The sequence below is a fragment of the Orbicella faveolata genome, unplaced genomic scaffold, assembly GCF_042242905.1.
Source record: "Orbicella faveolata isolate gen_17 unplaced genomic scaffold, um_ofav_v1 contig_26, whole genome shotgun sequence".
Taxonomy (NCBI): Eukaryota; Metazoa; Cnidaria; class Anthozoa; order Scleractinia; family Merulinidae; genus Orbicella; species Orbicella faveolata.
This window is the reverse complement of record NW_028301554.1, coordinates 8000859-8021864: the sequence shown is the minus strand read 5'-3', so window position 1 is coordinate 8021864 and position 21006 is coordinate 8000859. Positions and strand designations below refer to the sequence as shown.

The following is a 21006-nucleotide window of genomic DNA, read 5'->3' as shown; positions in this document are numbered from 1 at the left end:
CGAACTCGTTCGGCCATAATTTTCACAAGTTAATTTGCGGTGAGTAGTGTTTGATGCGAACAACATCAAACTTGTATGCAAGATCGCATGCTGATCGCAAGTTAGCGGTTTTTTCAATCCAAGCACCGGCAATCTGTGTTTTTATCCTTGCCTAAACGAGCTTGCAGAATTGAAAAGCCCTCGTAATTGTCAACCAGCGCGTATATATGTATTTGCGATTAAACTCGCCACTTCGTTTGCTCATCCAACACAAATGCATACGTATGTTTCTATTTCAAAACGTCTCACAACTTAAGAGCTTTGGAAAGACTTACTTCAAGAGTATTAAAAGATTGCTTTCTGCAAGATTTTCTCCGCTGGTGTGCTAAGCATTCTCAGTTTTAATTCTGGAGCTTAATAAGTTTGCAGCGAATAACCAAGTTTGTACGTACCTTAATATCGCCATCTTCAGAGCCAGAAATGAAGAATTCCTCGTTTTCGTCTACAACAATGCTCTTTACTGGAGCATCATGGGCCAAAAATGTGTGTCGCAGTTGGCGTTGCCGGAGATCAAATATACCTTACATCAGTTAAGGACGTAGAACGAGCCTGTTGGTAACATTAGATCCAGTGTTTATTGCATCTTCGCGGCAAATGCAAAGACAAAGGAAATTTAGTATATAGAGACAAAAAATACCTTCCGAGAAAGTAATCCGCTACTCTGAGCTGAGAGGATTAGGAACATTTTGCCAGTCTTTCCATTTCTAAAGTACTTTTCGTGATTTTGTTTGTTTTGGTCTTAGTATCTTTCTCCATACTGATAAACGTTTGTTGTATCTTAGGCTCTATTCAGTCTCCCCCCACGCCACTTCCGACCTGAAACTGTAGCTGTTTGAGAGTTGGATTTTTAACGAAGATTTTATTGCTTATAAAAATTCTTGTTGCTGTTGAAATACACCTAACTACGCCCTTGTCTACGAGGTTGAAACTCACTTTACCCACCCTATCCATCCGTATTATAGGTCTTACTTCACCCACCCCACCCACGGGATGAAAAAATACCGAATGCGACTATTAAGTATAGTATTCAAGGATACAAATATTTCCTTTCCGCCCTCCTGAAATGAGAAGCTGTTGGCCAGGAACATAGGCAAGACAAGGTGCTCCATTCTCATGACAAATAAATGCTGAAGAAAAAGAAACAAAAACAATTCCTTGTTACTACAAAAAGCAGGATCCTGAAATCCTTCATACTTCGTTTGAAATCCTTCAATATTTCTAAAGAAACAGCTGTTTCCCTCAAAAAGTTTGGAAGAACACAAATTGGTCTTCTATCTGACTGAACTCATAACTCCGTGTAACAAAATCTCCCCGTCCGTTCCCCGGTAAATCTGTCGTTGATCCAGCCTACTATTCCCTTTGCCCACCCTCAGAAGGGTTGATTATGTCATAAGCTAGTCTGAAGTCATCAACGACGGTTTTGAATCTCGCGCTCGGAAATTAGCTAAACGTCGGTTCTTTCAAACCTTTGTAATAATAACAAAAGAGCCTCAAGGCTACAGGCAATTGAAATAGTCAGAAAAGGAAAGTGACGCCGCGCCATTGTCCACCAAAATTCAAACCCCAAGTTTGATATGTTAGGAATGGAGAATTCTCAGGAAAGAATACACGATTTCCGTTAAACTAGTGCAAGCTCAAAGCACTTATGCATAAATTCCATCATAAAAAATTGCCATCTGCTTTTAATCATTATTTTACTACAGTTAATGAAATTCATGCCTATAATACGAGACTTGCTTCCAAACAATCCTATTCATTGCCCAAAACCAGAACTAATTTCGGGATCTTCAACATTAGATATCAGGGACCTAAAATCTGGAATTCTCTTGATGAGTCTGACAAAAAATTACTTGATTTTCAATTAAAGAAGAAATTAAAAAAACACTTTATTGATTCATATTAAATATTACAATTATTTTAATTAATTCATAAGGATATATTCTGTTCCGCTGTAAGTTTCCATTCTGTTTGTATCTTTATATTTGTGAGTGTGTGTGTAAGTGTGTTACCGACCGATAACTGTATAAATAATCTATGTAACTTAATGTCTGCCCATTCTTTTTAGCCCTTATGGTTATTTTGGGCAGGCAGTACTCTATACTAATTTAATGTTTATTGTAATTATTTTATAAATTGTGAGTACAAATAAATGGTTGTTGTTGTTAAACTTATTAATCTGAGAATGAAAATCAGTGCTCGTAACTGAAAAATACCTTACCGTGTACGAGTGAACTGTGTTGAGGAACTAAGGTGTCCCAAAGACATACATTGCTAAAGAAGAAAAGTAAAAAGCAGAAAATAATCAAATCATTTAGGTAAAGATCTCAATCAGTTAATCACAAAATGACCCTAGTGGATATTAAGAAGCAGCCCCTAACATTATGAGTTTCAATTTCATAGAGAACTGTGTTAGCTGAAACGATAACCTCGCTCAACTGTGGAAACTGACAAGAAACTGATAACAGAAGATAAAATGGTTATTAACTGAATAGGAATGCTGCCAAGGCCATCATGTACAGATCTAGTGTAGCTACGCTCAGAGTAAATGAGATCCAAAGATTTTCCAGCTCAAACAAAGTTTTTTAAGTTATCATTTGACGATCACACAAAAACTGGCTATCACACAAGCATAGCTCAGTTGATATGCATTCAACCATTTGCTTAACAATAACATCGATGCCGCCGAATGTTCTTTCTCTAGACAAATCCGATCTTTTCAGAAAAATCTACCTTCCGAGCTAATGAAAGTGGTCAAAATTAAATATTTTACTCTGTAATTATAGAGAAAACTTGAAAATAACCTAAAAGTTAGTTTACCTTCCATCTGAAGAGTGCCCTGCCGTTGCTATAAAACTTGACGAGCCAACAAACGCAAAGTCGCTTGTTTGTTTGTTGTGGCATTTCAGGGTCTGATTATGAAATAGAAGTGCATGCAATTACTGACAGTAACATTTTAAAGAAATTGGAACTTACTTCCAAACCAAATTACACATAGCTCAAACACTTCATTTTTATAACACTGAATTATCTTCAAAAAATGGACATATTTACTAGAGTGGAACCCTCTGTGAAAAGACATCATTGGGGCCACACTTAAGTGACTAATGACGAGTGAAACACGCTGTACAGTTTTACTACTAAACCCTTAAATACGATATATATTCACTGTGATTCATGTCAAGGTCCTCCTCACCTGGAATGGCTCTGAAGCAGTACTAGTGCTACTGACTTGCCACAACAGAAGCTGACCACTAGCATCTGATATTCCAACCTAAAAATGCACAATCAACATTATAGCAACACCAACATGAGGTACTAATGTTATGAATGACATTCCTGTAAAGACTTTCAACGTTTCTTCCACAATGCCTGGGAAATCTGCCCTACATTGACCCGGCTGTAATGCACCGTTTACCGGATCGCTTAACCTTCCCATCCAAATTAAGGGCAAGGTAATTAAGACTGCTAATTCTTATGCCGTTTAATGTCTTTTAGTAACACTGAGATCAGTTTAAGGTGCTCGAAGAGTAAAAACTAGCATGTCTCTCTCTGTCCAAGGACATGACATCCTCAACGTATAAAATATTCTTTTGTTTTAAAAAGGCATGCAAACGAGGCGAAAGGGTCAATACAATGCAGAATTGACCCTTTCGCCTCGTTTATTTGTCAAGCCGCTGATAACAATAACAGCTATTATTTGAAGGCCCTGGTTTGTTTCCTGGATGTTATTTGAACTAATTACAGTCTAATCTCCATTAATGGCCCCCTCTCTACAACAGCCGCGGATAGTCACGTTCACATTAGTCACATTCACTTCTATTTTAACCTTTCAACAACGGCCACCTCTCCACAAGGGAAACGGCCACTTAAGCGTCTCCCCACTGCCAAAATAACCTTTCGCCAACGGTCAATTAATCGACTGACGAACAACGCATTCAAAACCGCATTTTTTTATTGTAAAAGGTGACAAAAATTGAACCATACCGCACGTCGTTGGTTTTTGTTTCAGCATCGATATATTTTGATTGCGTTACGTGTTTACACGCTACAATACGCATTTTTAAAGACAAAAAGTGTTGAATCCCAAAAATATAATTGTCATATTACACCCCTACGTCCCCATAACAGCCACCCCTCTACAACAGCCACTTTCCTCTGTCCTCAAGGTGGCCGTTGTGGAGAGGCTCGACTGTAATATTAATGAGAACAAAGCTAGGGAAACACTGCAATAAACTATCTGTACTCTCTGCTATTGCTGTAGATGTACCTTGTTTCCATGAGGGCTAAACCGTGTCCTAGTCACTCTTTGATATGATCCAGACGTGCGATGTGATGTGATTTCTCCGGCATGACCAAACTCCCACATGCGAATACTTCCATCTTGTGAACCCGAGATGTCTGTATAATTAATAACAAATGAAATACATTAGCCACACATTCTGGAACAGCGATAGCAAATGATGACAGTCACTCGCTATACTTACAGTAAGGAAGATGAGGATGTGAATCCATGCGTTTGACCCCATGAACAGATCTTCTGAAAAGCTGCGATGAAAATAGGTACAGTAAATGTATCATTGTGAGGAAAAATGGTCCATTTTATACTAAGACGTGTACGGTAACAAGTCTGCCGATGGATTGCCCTTCAGAAATTAAAACAGCCACAAAATTGCATTTTGGCAGAAACATTCACACCTTTGCGACCTTTTTTAATCTTGTTTCAAAAATTTTTAAGCCTATGATACACGGGCAAATATATTTATCAACATTTGTTGATACAAGTACCATATTACTGAAGCTACTATGTAACCTATAAAAGTATTCTTTCAACACAGTTTTACACGGTTAGTTCACAACAAAGCAACAGTCACATCACAAAATTGCTTGGCAAATAATTAACCAACCACCATAGAATTTAGGATAGGATAAAGCGCTCCCTCGCCCGGGTATTAGGGAATTTAAGAAACCAGGGCGCGACGCTGAGGACAACGTCGATTAAAAAATGATTGTATATTTTACCTACGAGTCTCGCGATACTCTAAAGTCATTTTCCTTTGTTTCTTAGTGTCAAAACTATCACGAAACTGAATCTGGGACAGGGCGAAACATTTGAATAAAAACAGAAAAATTAGTCGCCGTGGTTTACGTCCTCTGGACAACGCAGAATTTGGTCGTTTCACGTTGTTGTTTTGCAGAGGACAGCAAAGAAATATATCAAGAATTATAACGCACGTACACAGCCATTGTTCTGCTCATTAAAACTTTTGTTTAAAGGCGTTCCCGTTGCCATTGACGTCGTGGTTTTCTCAAACTCCCTATGAAGCGTTTTCATATGACGTCACGGCAGCCATATCGGTGTTCCCAAACAATGAAACGGCGGCCATGTTGGTGTACCAAACCAATCCTGTAAATCCAATAAATTTGCATGGCTGCTGGTCACGTGACTGAAACGTTCTATTAGGCTAAGGGCAGGAGATGACTGACATCTCAGGCTAAAAGCGTGTGAAATTCCTGGCATAGCAAATGAGGTCATACCACTTTGCCGGAATGAAGAGATTGTCCTCCGGGTGTCGCCTTCTGAGGACTAACACTTCCAGATTGATTGAAATCTGGCTCGTCACTGAAAGGAAATGCAAACAATGATCATAAACTTAGCTCTAAAGTCGCACTCATTTCTGTGAATAAAAAGGTAAACACAGGAACAAAGTTCTATAAAGTATACATGCATGACAGGTTTTTTTTTTTTTTTTACCAGCAGGAATGCGTCAACTGTTTGAAGAGACAATGTGCAGTTTTTAGTTCTCTTGCTTTCGTACCCTGTTTCAATTTTACAGGTACCTGGTTGTTTTTTGAGTAGTAGTCTAATCAGATACAGTGCAAATGAGGAACTCTGAAAGGCAATTGCAATCAAGACATTTTCAGAATCAATGTGGGTGGCTCATTACACAGACTCCAGTGGTGACTCAGTACTAGCAAAGTTTTACAAAAAAAAGAACTTCATCTCAGCGCTTTTCAGAACAATTACGTGTTACGCTATACTGCGCCTTCAAGAACACATGAACTCTGACGTTTAGAACTCACCTAACGGAAGGAATTACACTGCCATCAATTACTTGACCCGACCTGTCGACCGTAAAGCAGAGTAGTTCGCTTCAACAGGTTAAAAGGCAACGTTTGTGAGTTGCAATTACTAATAGCACATTTCGATTTTCCAGGGTCCATTTGGTGTGAAAAGCAACCTTTAGTTCCGTTTTGAACTTTAGAGTGCCCACTCGATTGAAAAGCGCCGTAATAAAGAAACATTAAAAAAAAATAAGAAAACTGAACCTTGCCGACATTTCAACTAACAACAGCAATTGCTGTAATCTTTGTAGCCAATAGAATTATTTTAATTTTTACAATTTTATCTTGTACATAAGCTAACATATATAGGATCTCTCATACTCATAAAGTTGTTATCATTTTCCTATAAATATTCAAATTTTATGAATACCGTATGTCAATTAGTGTTGCTATTTTATTAGTGTACCCAATTAGTCTATCAAGGCTTAACACATAGACACTTACATAAACGTTTTACTTACTTACTTATCAAAATTAAGAGACAGTACCTTCTTCTCTGAGCGTCAGTCAACTCACGCTCAGCTTCATCATCAGCCCATAGTAGAGGCTCAGGGCTTAACACACGAGAAATATCCACTTCCTCTACATCCTTAAGACTTCCTACTGCAATAAAGTTTGGGTTTGCCTGAGATGATAAAACAATGAAAAAAAAAAAAGGCAACATCAATTTGCCTCCAGTGTCATTAGAGTCTCATTTTTATAACTCTACACAAGATGTTTTTTGTCAACACAATTTCTCCTATAAAAAACAGACCTATTGAAAGCACAGGCAAAATAAAGACAGCCTCGAACTGACTGTGTAGACTACAAAGATGTCTGAGCATTGAACAAAACTTCAACAATGATGTCGCAAGCTAACAGAGATACGTGTAGAGTTCTGATTAGTTGCTACGTGCACGCGAAAAGATGTATCCTAGCAACAACCAATCATAAACACTACACGGATCTCGGTAAGGTTACGTCATAAACACTGCAGATTTCAAGCCGCCTTACATATATGGCGAGGACAGAGCTATAGGTAGACAGAAGTGATCTTTTTGTTAACGTTACTCGAGATAGAGTTTACCTTATTGATACAAAATGTATTGATACCCTCGGGGTCTTTGTACAGAACTTTCACCGGCTTTACATCAACGACAGCGTCCAGTCGATCGACCTGGAGCAAAAAGAAATCATGATGTTTGGGTGTCGCAGCTGTTGTGACACGTGCAGTCGGTGCAGTTATTGTGAGTGTTCCAGTGTCGTTGGTGCTGTGAATGTTTTTGCTTTTGTGACTGATGTGGTTGTTCTAGGTGTTGTGTCCAATGTTCGTTGTGTATATTACGGTTGTGTTGTCTTTGAGGGTGTTGTGGATGTAGCGGGTGTTGTCGTCACTGTTTCTTGTGCATGTTGTGACCATTGATTGGTCCACAATGGTCCAATGGCCCCCAGTGGTCTATGGCCCTTTATGATTGTTGTGGTCGTTTACAGTAACATGTCTTGCAGTCACTGTGATCACTGTGGTGATGCCGCTGTTGTTAGTGCTGTTTGTGTTAAGGTCATTGCGTTTGTTGTGACTGTTGTTGATGCTATATCCGTTAAGGGTGTTGTGGCCTTTGACATTGCTGTGGTCGTTTTGTTCATTGTGGTGGTTGTTAAGTCGTTGTGTTTGTTGTGACTATTGTTGATGCTATATCCGTTAAGGGTGTTGTGGCCTTTGACAGTGCTGTGGTCCTTTTGTTCATTGTGGTGGTTGTTAAGTCGTTGTGTTTGTTGTGACTATTGTTGATGCTATATCCGTTAAGGGTGTTGTGGCCTTTGACAGTGTTGTGGTCGTTTTGTTCATTGTGGTGGTTGTCATAGTTGTTGTGTTTGTTGTGACTATTGTTGATGCTGTAGTCGTTAATGGTGTTGTGGCCTTTGGCCTTGTTGTGGTCGTTGTTATGGTCGTTGTGGGTGTTTTGGCCATTGTGGTTGCTGGGGCTGTTATTAGTGCTATAGCCGTTAAGGATGTGGTAGCCATTAACCGTGTTGTGGTCGTTGTCTTTATTGTGATGGATGTTGTGTTCGTTGTGTCTGTGGTGCTATAGCCATTAAGGGTGTTGTGGCTTTTGAATGTGTTGCGGCATTTGATGGTGTTGTGGTCGTTCTGTTTCTTGTGGTGGTTGCTATGGTTGTTGTGGGTGTTCTAATCATTGCGCTTGTTGTGGGCGCTGTGGTCTTAATGGCTCTTGTAGTCACTGGTTGTTGTCGTGGCTGTTCAAGCTTATTTAACGACCGAAACACAAACAACTACCGCAACAAGGGTCATAACACTCATATCTACCACCCAATTTAACACACACATCACCCACAAACATTAGGAAAAACGGTTCATAAAAAGTACCTCCTGTGAAGTTTCCATTTCTCTCTTGAAGATATTCTGTATGAAGATTTCCTGAATTGCTTCCTGGTGTACCAAGGTACGCCACAAACGTTTCACAGGCTCTGCAGAGTTGCGAGTAGATCTAGAATAATAACAGATCAGTCACCATTTAAGCAAAGCTGACATCTTCCAACACTGTTTGTTTGTTTGTTTGTTAGTTAGTTAGTTTGTTTGTTTGTTTGTTTGTTTGTTGAAAAACAAAAACAGCATGGAAAAATCGGTGCTATTATGAAATTCAACAAACCTTTTAAAAAGTTATAAAAACAAGAAGTGACAGAGCCATATCTTTAAGATGAATCAGAATCAACAATTCAACAATCCAACTGTGAATTTTAAGTTTCAGTTCTTTTAAGGCAAGGAAACTCCATTACTTGTAAGATAAGCAATGCTGCAAGTATACTGAAAGCCAAACGTGGATACAGTAGAGAACATTAGTACCACGGCAGCCACTATTAAAAACTTTGACTTTTTTTTCAGGTGTTAAACACAAGCAAGAGCTGTTTCTAAACTTGAGTCACTCCTAATTACCTAAAAGGAGTATTTTGTGGATCCATCAATGCTTTATATCTCATAAGTGCTCGTCCACCTCTAGGGAATCCATCTTGGCTGACAGGGAACTGTGAGATGAAGTCTGGTGGAGGCCCTTGGAAACTCTCAAGTTTGTCATGGAAGGTTTGAGTCCAACGTTCAACCGTCTTGAGAGCTGCATGTAGTTGAGGTGATAGAGATGGTAGATCTGGAACAAGAAGCAAAAGTTATTCACTTGCACAATAACAGATTGATTCAATAGCGAAAATGAAAACAATTGGACAGATTCCTTTTGGTGAAAGTACATATTTCCCATTAGTGAAGAATGTGATACGGTATGATGAAGGTCAAGTTTTGTTGGCTCAAGCGCAAGGCATAAATCAAGGAAAAAAACAATGATTTCGTGTCTTTCTTACAGAATTGACCAACCAAATGAGGTTGAAGGACTGGAGGGTATGGTGGAAACGTTTTTCATACGTCGTTCTGCCAACATTCTCTCATTATCTCTTTGCGATTTCTTGCAACGTAAAACTGCCTGCCCTCCGCTGTGTGGTGTTTGCAAGGCATACAACACTCGATTCTCCATACAATGGCTGGAAAACCTTGTTCAGGACACAAAATACATGTAAGTTAAGATTGTAAAGTAGACGTGTTCTAATGTTTGGCCATGAAAACAAACCTGTTAGCTCAAATCCCACATCAGGAAGGAATGCCTGCAGGTTATGAAGCACCAGCTTGCCTATGGTGTAGTTCATGAGGCACCAGCTGTAGGACTCGTGGTCCAAATGATTTTTAGGTTCCGTTTTCTTCCTTCTTTTCGACGAGAAATAGTCATGATCGCTCTCAGTGTCACTTTCAAATATTTCATCATCGTCATCCTCAGAGTCACTGGCATCATCTTCAGAATCATAATTCTTCGCTCCTTTCTCTTCCACATGTTGCGGCTGAAAGATAAAACAGAACCAGATACCCAATAGGATCCTTTACGAAGTTTTAGGTCAAGGACAGGTAAGTGCTGAGCATGGCACATGTGTTACATGTGTCACGTGTGTCACACGTGTGTCACGCGTGTGTCATGTGACACACCATGCCAAGATAATGGGAGAACAAAAAAGCACATGGCAGTTTCCCTTCGGGTTGGGAGTAATCTGTTTTGTTGTCCATTCATCAATCACGAGTTCACTAACTAAATCTACTTCATTCAGTAAAAATCCACTGATTCCCCAACCTTTGTTTTCATACAGATCTTGAAAAGAAAAAGACAAATCCATACAGTTTCCATAGGACCTTTCATTTTATACTTATGAAATCGTTTTTAGATTGCATAAACCTCAAATAGATGATTAAATAATAGTGTTAAAACATGACGTTCCCTTCTAGAGAAGCGCGTTCGTCTAACAATTTCACAAGCAGTGAGTTGCTTGTTTGATAAGAACCATGTTGGTGGCTAAGACTAATGGGGGCCTTCATTCCAAACCTAACTTCTGGCCTGTACCTTGCTGATGAAGTACTCCATTAGAGTACTTCTTGGTGGAATAAATTGTTCAATATAAACAGGTTTGACATCTGATGTGAGCCACTGGGACATTGTTTCTGTTAAACTTTGTCCTAACAGCTTGAAGTTCCATCGCTGTCGCGCACCTTGCCAATACTTGTCGCCTCTTCCACGCCCATCAGGATTTCCGGGGGTAGGAGGTCTTGGCTTCTTTTTGCTATCAGTCCCACTTCCTGCAAGAAATTACCAAGTTTGAGTCAAGAGTGATTTACAGTGTTGCTGCGACGCGACCTGACCTTAATAAGAGCAGCTTTAAGCCTAAATATCAACTAGACCTGGAAAGAGTGAAAAAAAATGGAATTTCTTCAAACTCGCCCAGAATGAAGCCCTACATGGACTAGTTATCAAAACATTGTTTTAAGTTCGATAAATCAATTATTATTTTTTTACGCAATTTTTTCCCTTTTTAATACCCCAAATCGGCCAAAATCGATCGAAAATGAGCGGCATGTTCAGAGGCTCATAAACTGAAAAGTAAAAATCGTTATTACAAACTGATTGTACGTCGCATTTATACCCACTTTCTTATATATTAAATAAAGCAAATGTACAAGTGCTTTTTGCATGGCTAGCAAACAACAATTAGGTAATGCATTTAGCTGTGCATCATGGAGTTATGATACATTGAGAGCGTACGAAGAAGCGCGAGAGTTGCTCGAAGAGCAATTAAAAACAACTCTAACCAAGCCTCTGAATTGTTTTACAACATTGCCAATGGAAAAGGCAACGCAAAGTTGTTTTACTCCCAACAAGAACTTGTGTCATTTTAATTTAAGTACGCTTTGGAGCTCGAAAGGGCAACTTCACGAGCTATGTCACACACCATACATTACCTGTTTCTAAAGTTGCAACCTATGCGTAAACTAATTCAGTTTACACGCGTGAAAGATACGGTATTAACAAATTCAATTTTCCCCGCCAAACAAGTTTCATGTTGATGAATTTCGCACTCATTAAGCGTATTTGTTTACCATTTACAACATATAAACTTGAAAAAGAAACCACCACTGTATTTTCAGAATGTTTACTTCAAGGATCTGCGGTCATCTAAACCTAAGCAAAATTAGGTAAGTAAAGTTACGCTTAAATTATGTTCTGTAGACATGTATGCTACAAAGGATCTGTTTAAGATACAACATGCAGCTGCCATTAGATAGAAACTACACTCACCTCCACTTTGCTGCAGAGCACTTCGTAAGCCTCCTCCAAACACCATGCCCCACATTCCTGCCTTAAGGGAGTTAACAACTAATCGATAGAGTTGATTTGGCTGCGAGTTGGACCAAGCAAGGGCTAAAAGACTAAGGTACACTGCTACACAAGCTTCTCCCAACATGATTCGTAGCTTGGTGCTGTTGTCTTTGTTTTCTGTGGCTAGCAGAGAGAGCAGCAAACGGACTCCTGGCCATTTAGACGGTGAACTGCCAGGACTTGCTGCTTTGTTTGGATCAGTTGCACTGCCATCCTTGCCACCTTTGGCTAAAAAGCAAACATCAACATATTTGTAATGGGATTATCAATTCTATTAGTAGCTGGAGAACATGACGATTTCAAACGTCTCCTGATGACAGCTGGCTATTCAAATCCTGGGAACTATAGAATACTCAATGCAAGACTTCTCACTAATGAGAGACAATGGACATTAGCAATATTTCAAGGACCTGTTGGTTTACCATGGTTGACACAGACATCACTTTTCAAAATTCTCTGACTTTTTCCCTGATAAAAATAGCATTTCCCTGACCAAACAAAAATACAAAATGTCAGATCTACATGTAGTAGCGGCTTCTAGCGCGAACTTACAACCGCCCTTTCTACTCGTTCATTAAGACTGAAAAGTTTTCAACAAATTTTCCTTCTTCATTGAGGAAAAATATCATTGAGTTCACAATGACCCCAAAGTTTCCTCCAGCTTTCAATGGTATTAAATCAGCCGCGTTAAATTACTTCAATTTTCCCTGTTTTTTCTTCAAAATGTCAGTTTTTCCTGGCTTAGAATAAAATTCCCTGACTTTTTCAAGACCTTAAAAAAGTGTTTTCCCTGACCATTTCCTGACCTGTGGTAACCCTGTTTAACAAATGTGGACATGTCACAGTCGGTTGTCGTCAATGTAATATGTCACAGTTTTAGTCACGAAAACGTTTGTTCTAGAGTAAGAGGTCTGCCAACTATTAGAAATTCTACCTTCCGTCAATCAGACCATGTCATTATAATGCTCACAGATTGCAAATTAGGGCTTTCTAGCATATATTTTTTGCATTTTGTTCCTTGCTAAAACCTTGCAGTCAAATTTCATAGCTGGAGTCAGATTTGAACATTTCAAAGGATACTCCAAAAGATATTTCTTCCGCGATTGTTTCCACGGTACATACCATTCTACTTTCAGTCAAACAATCTATTGTCTGTTACCCGTTACCTGTGGAAAGACCTAGTGACGCTTTCCTCTGAGAAGCTTTAGATCCACCCAACGCACCCTTTTCCTGGGTCATGCCTGTTAGACTCTGATAGATACAGTCTGACAGCGTGCCTGTCATGTTGTGTAGTACATTGGCTAAACGAATTGGATGGCTGGGAGATGGCGGACCAGGCAAACTGCGCAGAAAAATACTCATGGTAAGCTAAAAAACTGTTTCATATTGAATGTTTATAGCGGTCGATACGATTAGACACAGCTAGCTAGTTCTCAGACATGCCACTTAACTGAAAGAAAAAGTTCACTTACATGTAGGATCTCTTAGTCAATAAAAGCAGTGAGTTTATAAATGCAAACAGGATTTTGTAAGTCATAGTCAAAATTAATATAAAACAATCTATACTCTGCTTTAATTTATGTTCTGAATAATAACTCAGTCATTATTTAATTTTAGTGACTGTAAGCGCCAGACCCTCAAGAATTTAATCAAGTTGGGATAAATCCTTGGATTGTTTTCCTCGTAAGCGGAGAAACACAATACGCATTCTTAGTCTGCTACGGAAACGGAAAATTCTTCTCACCTGAAGACAAATCTAAGAATATCCCGTGTGAGGGACTGTAAGAATCCAAGAGGACTGGCCAGAAAAGAGTAAGCCGACACTGACGCCAGGATAAGAGGGGGGACGGATGGTCCTGCTGAGGGCACGTGCAGCGGTGACACAAGTGAATGCATCTGTTCAACCTCATGAAGCAGCAGTAGAAGTTCCATGTTCATTGCTACAAAAAGGTCAACGATAAGTTAAATCCGCTCCAGTCAGTGAGATTGCAATAACCAAAACTTGGCTTCTGAAGGGAGTATTTACTACATCCCTAGGTGGAAGCAGCGTGATTCTTTGAATATCTACAGTCGCTCGCTCTCGCTACCTCTTCACACCATCAGTGATATATCTTGCGGCTGATTCTCGTATGGACAGAGATCACTCGCTCACTCGAGCAACCTGAGCCTGTATGAGAATCAGGCTAGGATGGAGCAGACACATTTGGTAGTGGCTAGCATTCTAGACCCTGCTTCAAATAGTCTAGGTTCGAGCACTGGCTGAGGTCATTGTGTCACGTTCTTGGGTAAGATAGTTAACTCTCAGAGTGCCTCTCTCCACCCACAAGTATAATGGCTATCTGGTAACAGGACAAAGTGCTAGGGGGGTAACTTGCAATGGATTAGCATCCCATCCAGGGGGGAGTAAGGGGAGTAGCAGTACTCTATACGTTCTGCCAGTTTGGGGGGGGGGGTACCTTTGACCCTATTCCTTGACCTGGGATGTTAGTCTATCTCAGAACAGTTTGTTACATTGCCACAAGAATTTTATCACCCCGTATACCTGAGTGGAAGGTGGCAATGCACATGTACAACCATGATGCAAGGAATCAAACAAGAGAGAAACACATTACCTGCTAAATCTCCACCACTGGCTCCATGAAGAGAGCAATAATTCAGCAAGATTGTAAGTAGTTTCTGATTCTTCTTTAGCCACTGAATGTGCTTGGCAGAGCGGTCAATTTTCAGAGCAATGTAGTTTTTATCACCGGTGCTTCCTTCTTGTAGTTCATCTGCTGTGAAATAAAATGACACAGACAGCAAGCGTAAAGCAGGGAATTTAAAACATCAGTACGTACATTTTCAGATCTTTGTGTTAAATGTTCCTTAGTGTTACTTCATAAAAATGTTTTTGACAATACTTTGCTGGTTTGCCTGATGCAATGCCAATCAAAGTTAAGTGAATAACAATTTCCAGACTTGCAAACCTATAGCTAAACAGTTCTTCCAAATCAATGACCATCAAACTATGTGTGTCTTTCAAAATCTCAAACAACTATTTGAGAATTGACAACTGACCAAAACTCATCAGAACAGGGGTGCAGTCACAGGCAACCTAAGCCCATGACATGAAAAATGCAGGTAATTAAAAGCCGTACGCCCCCTTATATGTTTTCTGGTGTGCCAGTGAGTTATTCTACTGATCGGAGGGGAGAGAGAGTTACAGCGTGATCCAATTCCAAACAAACCGATAGGGTAACATAACTCTCAGAATTTCAGGGGAACTGATGTGGTGAGGGGTATGCAGCAAGATTCATAACTTCGCTTACTTCAGAGTATCGTGAGTCTGGGTTACCTTCATTGCAGCTGGTCCCTACCTGACTCAACATTGATTTCAACAGCATCCTCCTCTTCCTCGTCGCTCTCCTCAGCCACACTTCCATAGTCCGACATCTTGTGCAGGATCTCCAGTTCTTTTTCTAACCACTTTATAAAAAACGGCCTCAAATCTTCGTCCGCAATCTCACAACTTGAAGGTAAGCCATGCAGTTCATTGATCAACAGTTTCAGCATTGCAGAAAACTTCATCTGCTGGGCAACAACATCTAAATGGCGTGTCTCTTTTGACTTTGCAACGCGAGATTCACTATTTTGCAAATTAGTATCGTCAACTGAGCTCTCTTTTCCAGTCTCTGAGTCATCATGAATGTCGTAACTACCATTTATTCCATCTAACCCAATTCCACCAAGCCTTTCCGACACAGGCTGGCTCCAATCAAAACCATTTGACAGGTCTTCCAATCCACCACCACCCAACTTTGATGAAACAGGTTTAGACCAGTCAAAATCATCAACACCACCACCAAGATCAGAGGCCAATGGCTGACTCCAGTCGAAATCAGCTGAGGAATCGCCACCGAGTTTGGATGAGATGGGCTTACTCCAGTCAATCTCTTCAGCTTTGCCATTAGCCAGTGCATCTGTGTATGAACCACCGAATGAAAAGTCACTTAGTGTACCAGTGCTGATCATGTCACCTGTCACATCATCGACAGTCCCACTGGTCTCTTCAACCAGTGATTCATCTTCTGTGGGCCTGTCCACATCTCGTTCAGATGTGTCTGTCGCCGGTAATTCCATTAACACCTGCAGAGCTAGAGCAGGGCACCCCGAGTTCAAATGTGCATGGGCCGTCTTGAAGAAGAGTTGTCTTTCCATGGGAGTTAAAGGTTCGTCAATGATCTCTTCCTCGGTGATACTTCTCATCTGCCTTGGAAGATTTCTTACACCAGATTTCGTCTTGTTCTTGTTGTCGTGTTCATGCATGAACCGTCTTCTTTTAATCAGTGGATGCTTGCGCAGATGGAGGTAAAAGTTGAATATGTCAGGATTTCCACTGGCTGCTAGTGGATTGCATTTCCTTTCTTGTGATTTGTGAGTGGTTGGTTCAAATATCAGTGTTTCCAGAGCTTGGTTGTAGTCTTTCATGATCCAGTATGCAATGCTTCGAAGAAAAGGGTCTGAAATGGTAATGAATAGTACTGTTGTCATTACATACCTCGATAACAAACGGAGATGATTTGGTTACAGTTACTCAGATTTTATCGGGAATTATCCTCATTTCTCTCATAGCTTTATATCTTGTATGCCAATTTTTTCTAAGCCGTTGGACTCAAAGATAAGTATTTACTTGTTGAAAGTCGCGACTCTTGTGGTTAAAAGTTAAAACACCTTTAGTAGCCATTCAGCTGTTTAGTTTTGGAAATCTGCAAATCTGATTGCTTCTTTCATCATTTTCCAAACGTTGATGAACAAAGATCGTGTACACGCTGCTATTGAAACTGAAAATTATTGTGCAGTTTAGGCTCAAAAAATACAAAAATTGTAGGTTTTACACCTTACCCTGGCTTGGTTCATGCGCATTATCACCCTGACCCAGTAGACACTCCTTTAAAATGCGGGTGTACAGAGGTCCACTTGAAGTGTCTTCCTCATACAGTCGAGCCAGGACCATAGCCAGTTGAAAATCATGAAGTCGGCTAATGCAAACCTGAGTAGGGGATTAAGTAGGAAAATTTAAAATACACCCTGACGATTTATATGCAATTTTAAAATATCATTCCTCCCCAAATGTTGACATCAATTTACAGAAGCATCCAACCAGAATCCTGGCTCCATTCTCAAACTCATTAATAATTCACCAAGTTAAAACAAACAAAGTAATAACCGTGGAGGAGGTTTGGATACCCGGTCTTAATTAGCATAGATTTTGACAATTTTACTTCTCCGTTTACTCCTTAGTTTTTGTTTCGATTGAGAAGATATATCAAACACTCAAGACAGTGTTTCATCGGCTATCCAAACACCACGAATTTCGTCAAAAATACTCCGCTGCACGTCTTATTTTCAACTCTCTTCTCGGTGTTTCGAGATATCCCGATGAAACACTGTCTCTTATGTTTGATATATTACGTCAAACAAGTGGGCCCTGGCGTATAATTATTATTCGAAGTGAGAAGAGGTTTTAAGCACCTGTATTGCATCCCACAATGAACCTGCCAGGAGGAAAAACGCTGCAGCGTGATCAAATCTCTGTTTGCCTAACAAAGAGTAGGCATTCTTCAGAGCTGCTTTACGCCATCTGTCTTGAGTGAAGTCCCTAGCAAAAAACTGGGACATCTTGATATCTCTAACAGTTCTGCCAATAACAATAATAAAAAACAGCTTTAGGTTCAAATCCTTGCACAAAGCTTTACAATGATAGATATTAGGAAGGCTCAAGTAGCTGTTTGCGCTAGCTAATAGAAAAGCTTTAAAACATTCTGGGCTGTACAGGGTAGGGTTTAACCACAGAAACCATAGTCCCCTTATCCATTGGTTACAAATTACCTTCACGTGTTGAAGAACAAAGCTCTATCTCAGTACTTTGACATGTACAGAACTTGCAAAACTTAAAATATCAGAAGTGACTGATAGATGAACAATTTACCACTCGCTACGAGTGTCATAAACTAGTTACTGAGAGAACAGACACAAATTTACACTGAAACTACAACAAACCTATACAAGCCACAGACGACATTCTTCTTTTTCATCGCCAAGTAAAACAATGCACAATCGATGGGTTCTTGCTTCTTTGAGAACTGTGCCTTGGCAGTCTAAAAGAAACAATATCCACAACGGTTAAATAAAACCTGAAAGCCTGCTCCTGTGATAGAACTATGGCATGTGTCTAACCCGGAACGTTTGGGTAAGCAAAACTGATAGACTGTTGTTGAACTGAGGGGAAGTTAGCATGTTTTTGAAACGTCACAATGTTCTCACCTTAGTGACAATCGCACTCGTTGTATCGCAGATTGTAATGAATTTGTGAGAAGGAGGCTACACACTTGTTTAGGAACTTACCGGAATGCAGTTTTACGGAAAAAGACAGCAAAAACAAAAAAAAAAAAAAGGTTCAACAAGATTCAAATCAAAAGGAGTGACGAAGCGTTAATTACTTTCAGGCGAAAAGCTGCTGTATAACTGCGGTTCGCAAGTCTGATTCACTGCACCTATTTCTTGTGGGATAAAACTGTTGCAAACAATGTGAAAAGCAAGTTAAGGGCTATGTGTTTTAAAATTGGCTTTCTAACCGTTTCATTCATGACATATAGATCAAGTTTGTGCGTATACTGGAAAACATTATGTCACCGCTTCTTTTTATTTAGTTACCTTCTCTATGAGCCTTCTCAGTGTGTCATTACTTCTGACCCACCATCCAATTCCGTATTTCCTCAGTTCCGACCAAATGGCTTCACCTCTCAGCACTGGAGGAACCATAGCTAACAATTCTTCCTCGGATTCAGAATGGAAAGCCCAGCCATAGTATGAAGAGGACAAACCCTACAAGAATTCAACACTTAGCAACAATACTTAGTAGAAGTACAATGTCTGAATGTGTCTGCATAGGGAAGGTTAGTGTGCAAACAGGAAAAATAGGAGTGCTAAGGAGGAGAGAGTTTCTGCATATTTGGTATAAGGTGTACAGGTGTCTGCTTTGGAGGGAGTCCCGATCATTCACTAAGAATAGGCAAGTGTTTGCGTGGGGTATACAGGAGCCTGCTTATGACAGAGAGGCATCCACTAAGGGAAGGTGACTGTCTTCCTGGGGCAGATGAATGTCTGCTTAGCAGTGATTAGTGTCCATTCAAGGAAGGTGAGTGTTTGTTGGGATGTTCAAGTGTCTTCTTACGAGAGATGACTGTCCTCTCAGCAGAAGTGAATGTCCACTCAAGCATGGTAAGAGTCCGCTTACAACAGACAAGTGTAAGAGACGACCATCTGTCTAGCAAATTCTCTGCTCAAAAATAGTAAGTGTGTGGTTAGGCATGCGAGTGTCTGCTTTGCATTTTCGTGAATGTACAGTTACCAGGGTGTATGTCTGCTAAAGAAAGGTGAACTGCCTGGTGGGAAAGAGTTTCTGCTTAGGGGTAAGATTCCATTGAGGAGTTTGAGTGTCTGCTTAGAAGAGGTTAGCGTCCACTTCACAGAAGTGAGTTGCGGAGAAGGCGAGATGAGCGTTGGTAGAAGGCCAGTTTCACTTACTTTTTCCTCAAGCACTGCTCTGTGTTTAGGAGGAAGTGATCTCATCAGGCAGGTATGATGTCTCATGGCAAGTAAAAACCGCAGCCCACACTCATCAACAGCATCTCCACCACTCCCTGCTGTGGCACCAATACTCCCTGTCGTAGCATACCCACCCCCTCCCCCACCGGGACCTCCCATAAGACCGCCAATGCTACTGTAACCTTCATCTGGGGGAAAAACAATCAAAGCTCGATCAACTTATCTATACTGTAGTATTTAACCAGAAGTGTATAGTTCAATCTGGTACATGTAACTATAAGCACACGAAAAAGGTGAGATGAGATCTCTTTTCAATACAATAACCAGACAATCAAAATGACCAATATGTAATAGCCTACCCTCTTTCTTTGCAAATTTGACTCCTCTTTCAATAGAGCCAGGGCTTTCTTCCAAGTCTAGTTTAGCGGAGGCAAATGTATCTGCCAAGGCCAACAATTCCAGTTGTTCAATACTGGTTAAGCCAGGAAGGGGTTTCTTTGTGAGTTGATAGGACAGCAATCGAGCCTGAGGGGAAAAAGAGAAATCACAACATTACCAAGATAAGCAAGGAACAAATTACAGTAAAAACCATACCCTTTGAATACTACACATGTTATGCAGTAAATGGTGTAAAACAATCTAAGTTCTCATAGTGTCTAAAGATCTAATAAAATAATAAAATCTAATAGACTTCTTTCTATTCAGAATATACTCTTTCATTTCAGTTTCATTTACCTATACTTTAACGTTACATCACACGTACTGTTACAGACCTGTGCCAAGCCAAAGTGTACAGGACTACCAGCCTGTGCCACACGTGTTGGACTGCTTTTGTTTCTCTTCCTATCCAGGAATCTGTTGTCCTCATCATCTGATTCAAAACTAGAGCCATATCGTGATGTTTCAAACAGGGCACTGTAATCAGTTTCATCTGTCGATACCCCTTGAGCTCCATCCACTGAGTCCCCTAATGAAACAAGGAGGGTCACTTAGTAAATGCAGGCAAGAGTAGCAAGCGTGACCAAGGTCATGAAAGTGGAAAAGGTGTCTAGGGTGGCAAAGATGGCAAGAGTGGCAAAGCTGGCCAGGGTAGCAAGGGTAGCAAGGGTGGCAACAGTGGACAGGGTAGCCAGGGCGACGAGGATGGTGAGGGTGGCAAAGCTGGTCAGGGTGGCAAAGGTAGGAGGGGTGACAAAAGTGGGCAGGGTAGCCAGGGCGACGAGGATGGTGAGGGTGGCAAAGCTGGTCAGGGTGACAAAGGTAGGAAGGGTGACAAAAGTGGGCAGGGTAGCCAGGGCGACGAGGATGGCAGAAGTGGCAAAGCTGGCCAGAGTGGCAAGGGTAGCAAGGGTGGCAACGGTAGGCAGGGTGGCCAGGGCTGCGAGGATGGTAGAAGTGGCAAAGCTGGCCAGGATGGCAAGGGTAGCAAGGGTGGCAATGGTAGGCAGGGTGGCCAGGGCAGCAAGGATGGTGAGAGAAGCAAAGTGGCAAAAGTGGTGAGGGTGGTGCAGAGATCAAA

General features: G+C 40.6%; 1 protein-coding gene across 6 annotated transcripts in view; it reads right to left on the bottom strand.

Moving 5' to 3' along the window:
- LOC110059359 (dmX-like protein 2) overlaps window positions 1–21006 on the bottom strand; it is a 34576-nt gene that overhangs the window by 1463 nt on the left and 12107 nt on the right. Inside the window, exons 12-39 of one of the 6 annotated variants that reach the window (XM_089295523.1) lie at window positions 20261–20454; window positions 19847–20012; window positions 19467–19675; window positions 18594–18764; window positions 17940–18037; window positions 17412–17577; window positions 16782–16929; window positions 15257–16399; window positions 14513–14674; window positions 13645–13840; window positions 13067–13242; window positions 12311–12388; window positions 11820–12128; window positions 10590–10822; window positions 9774–10038; window positions 9095–9302; window positions 8528–8648; window positions 7229–7318; window positions 6651–6787; window positions 6121–6162; window positions 5575–5659; window positions 4524–4584; window positions 4307–4437; window positions 3233–3310; window positions 2857–2948; window positions 2258–2310; window positions 1077–1166; window positions 432–559 (exon numbers count right to left, since the gene is read on the bottom strand). In XM_089295523.1, the coding sequence (XP_089151649.1) occupies window positions 432–559; window positions 1077–1166; window positions 2258–2310; window positions 2857–2948; window positions 3233–3310; window positions 4307–4437; window positions 4524–4584; window positions 5575–5659; window positions 6121–6162; window positions 6651–6787; window positions 7229–7318; window positions 8528–8648; window positions 9095–9302; window positions 9774–10038; window positions 10590–10822; window positions 11820–12128; window positions 12311–12388; window positions 13067–13242; window positions 13645–13840; window positions 14513–14674; window positions 15257–16399; window positions 16782–16929; window positions 17412–17577; window positions 17940–18037; window positions 18594–18764; window positions 19467–19675; window positions 19847–20012; window positions 20261–20454 (5030 nt within the window). The remainder of the gene's footprint in view (window positions 1–431; window positions 560–1076; window positions 1167–2257; window positions 2311–2856; window positions 2949–3232; window positions 3311–4306; window positions 4438–4523; window positions 4585–5574; window positions 5660–6120; window positions 6163–6650; window positions 6788–7228; window positions 7319–8527; window positions 8649–9094; window positions 9303–9773; window positions 10039–10589; window positions 10823–11819; window positions 12129–12310; window positions 12389–13066; window positions 13243–13644; window positions 13841–14512; window positions 14675–15256; window positions 16400–16781; window positions 16930–17411; window positions 17578–17939; window positions 18038–18593; window positions 18765–19466; window positions 19676–19846; window positions 20013–20260; window positions 20455–21006) is intronic. The other 5 variants (XM_089295524.1, XM_089295525.1, XM_089295526.1 and 2 more) reach the window with 5 other exon arrangements.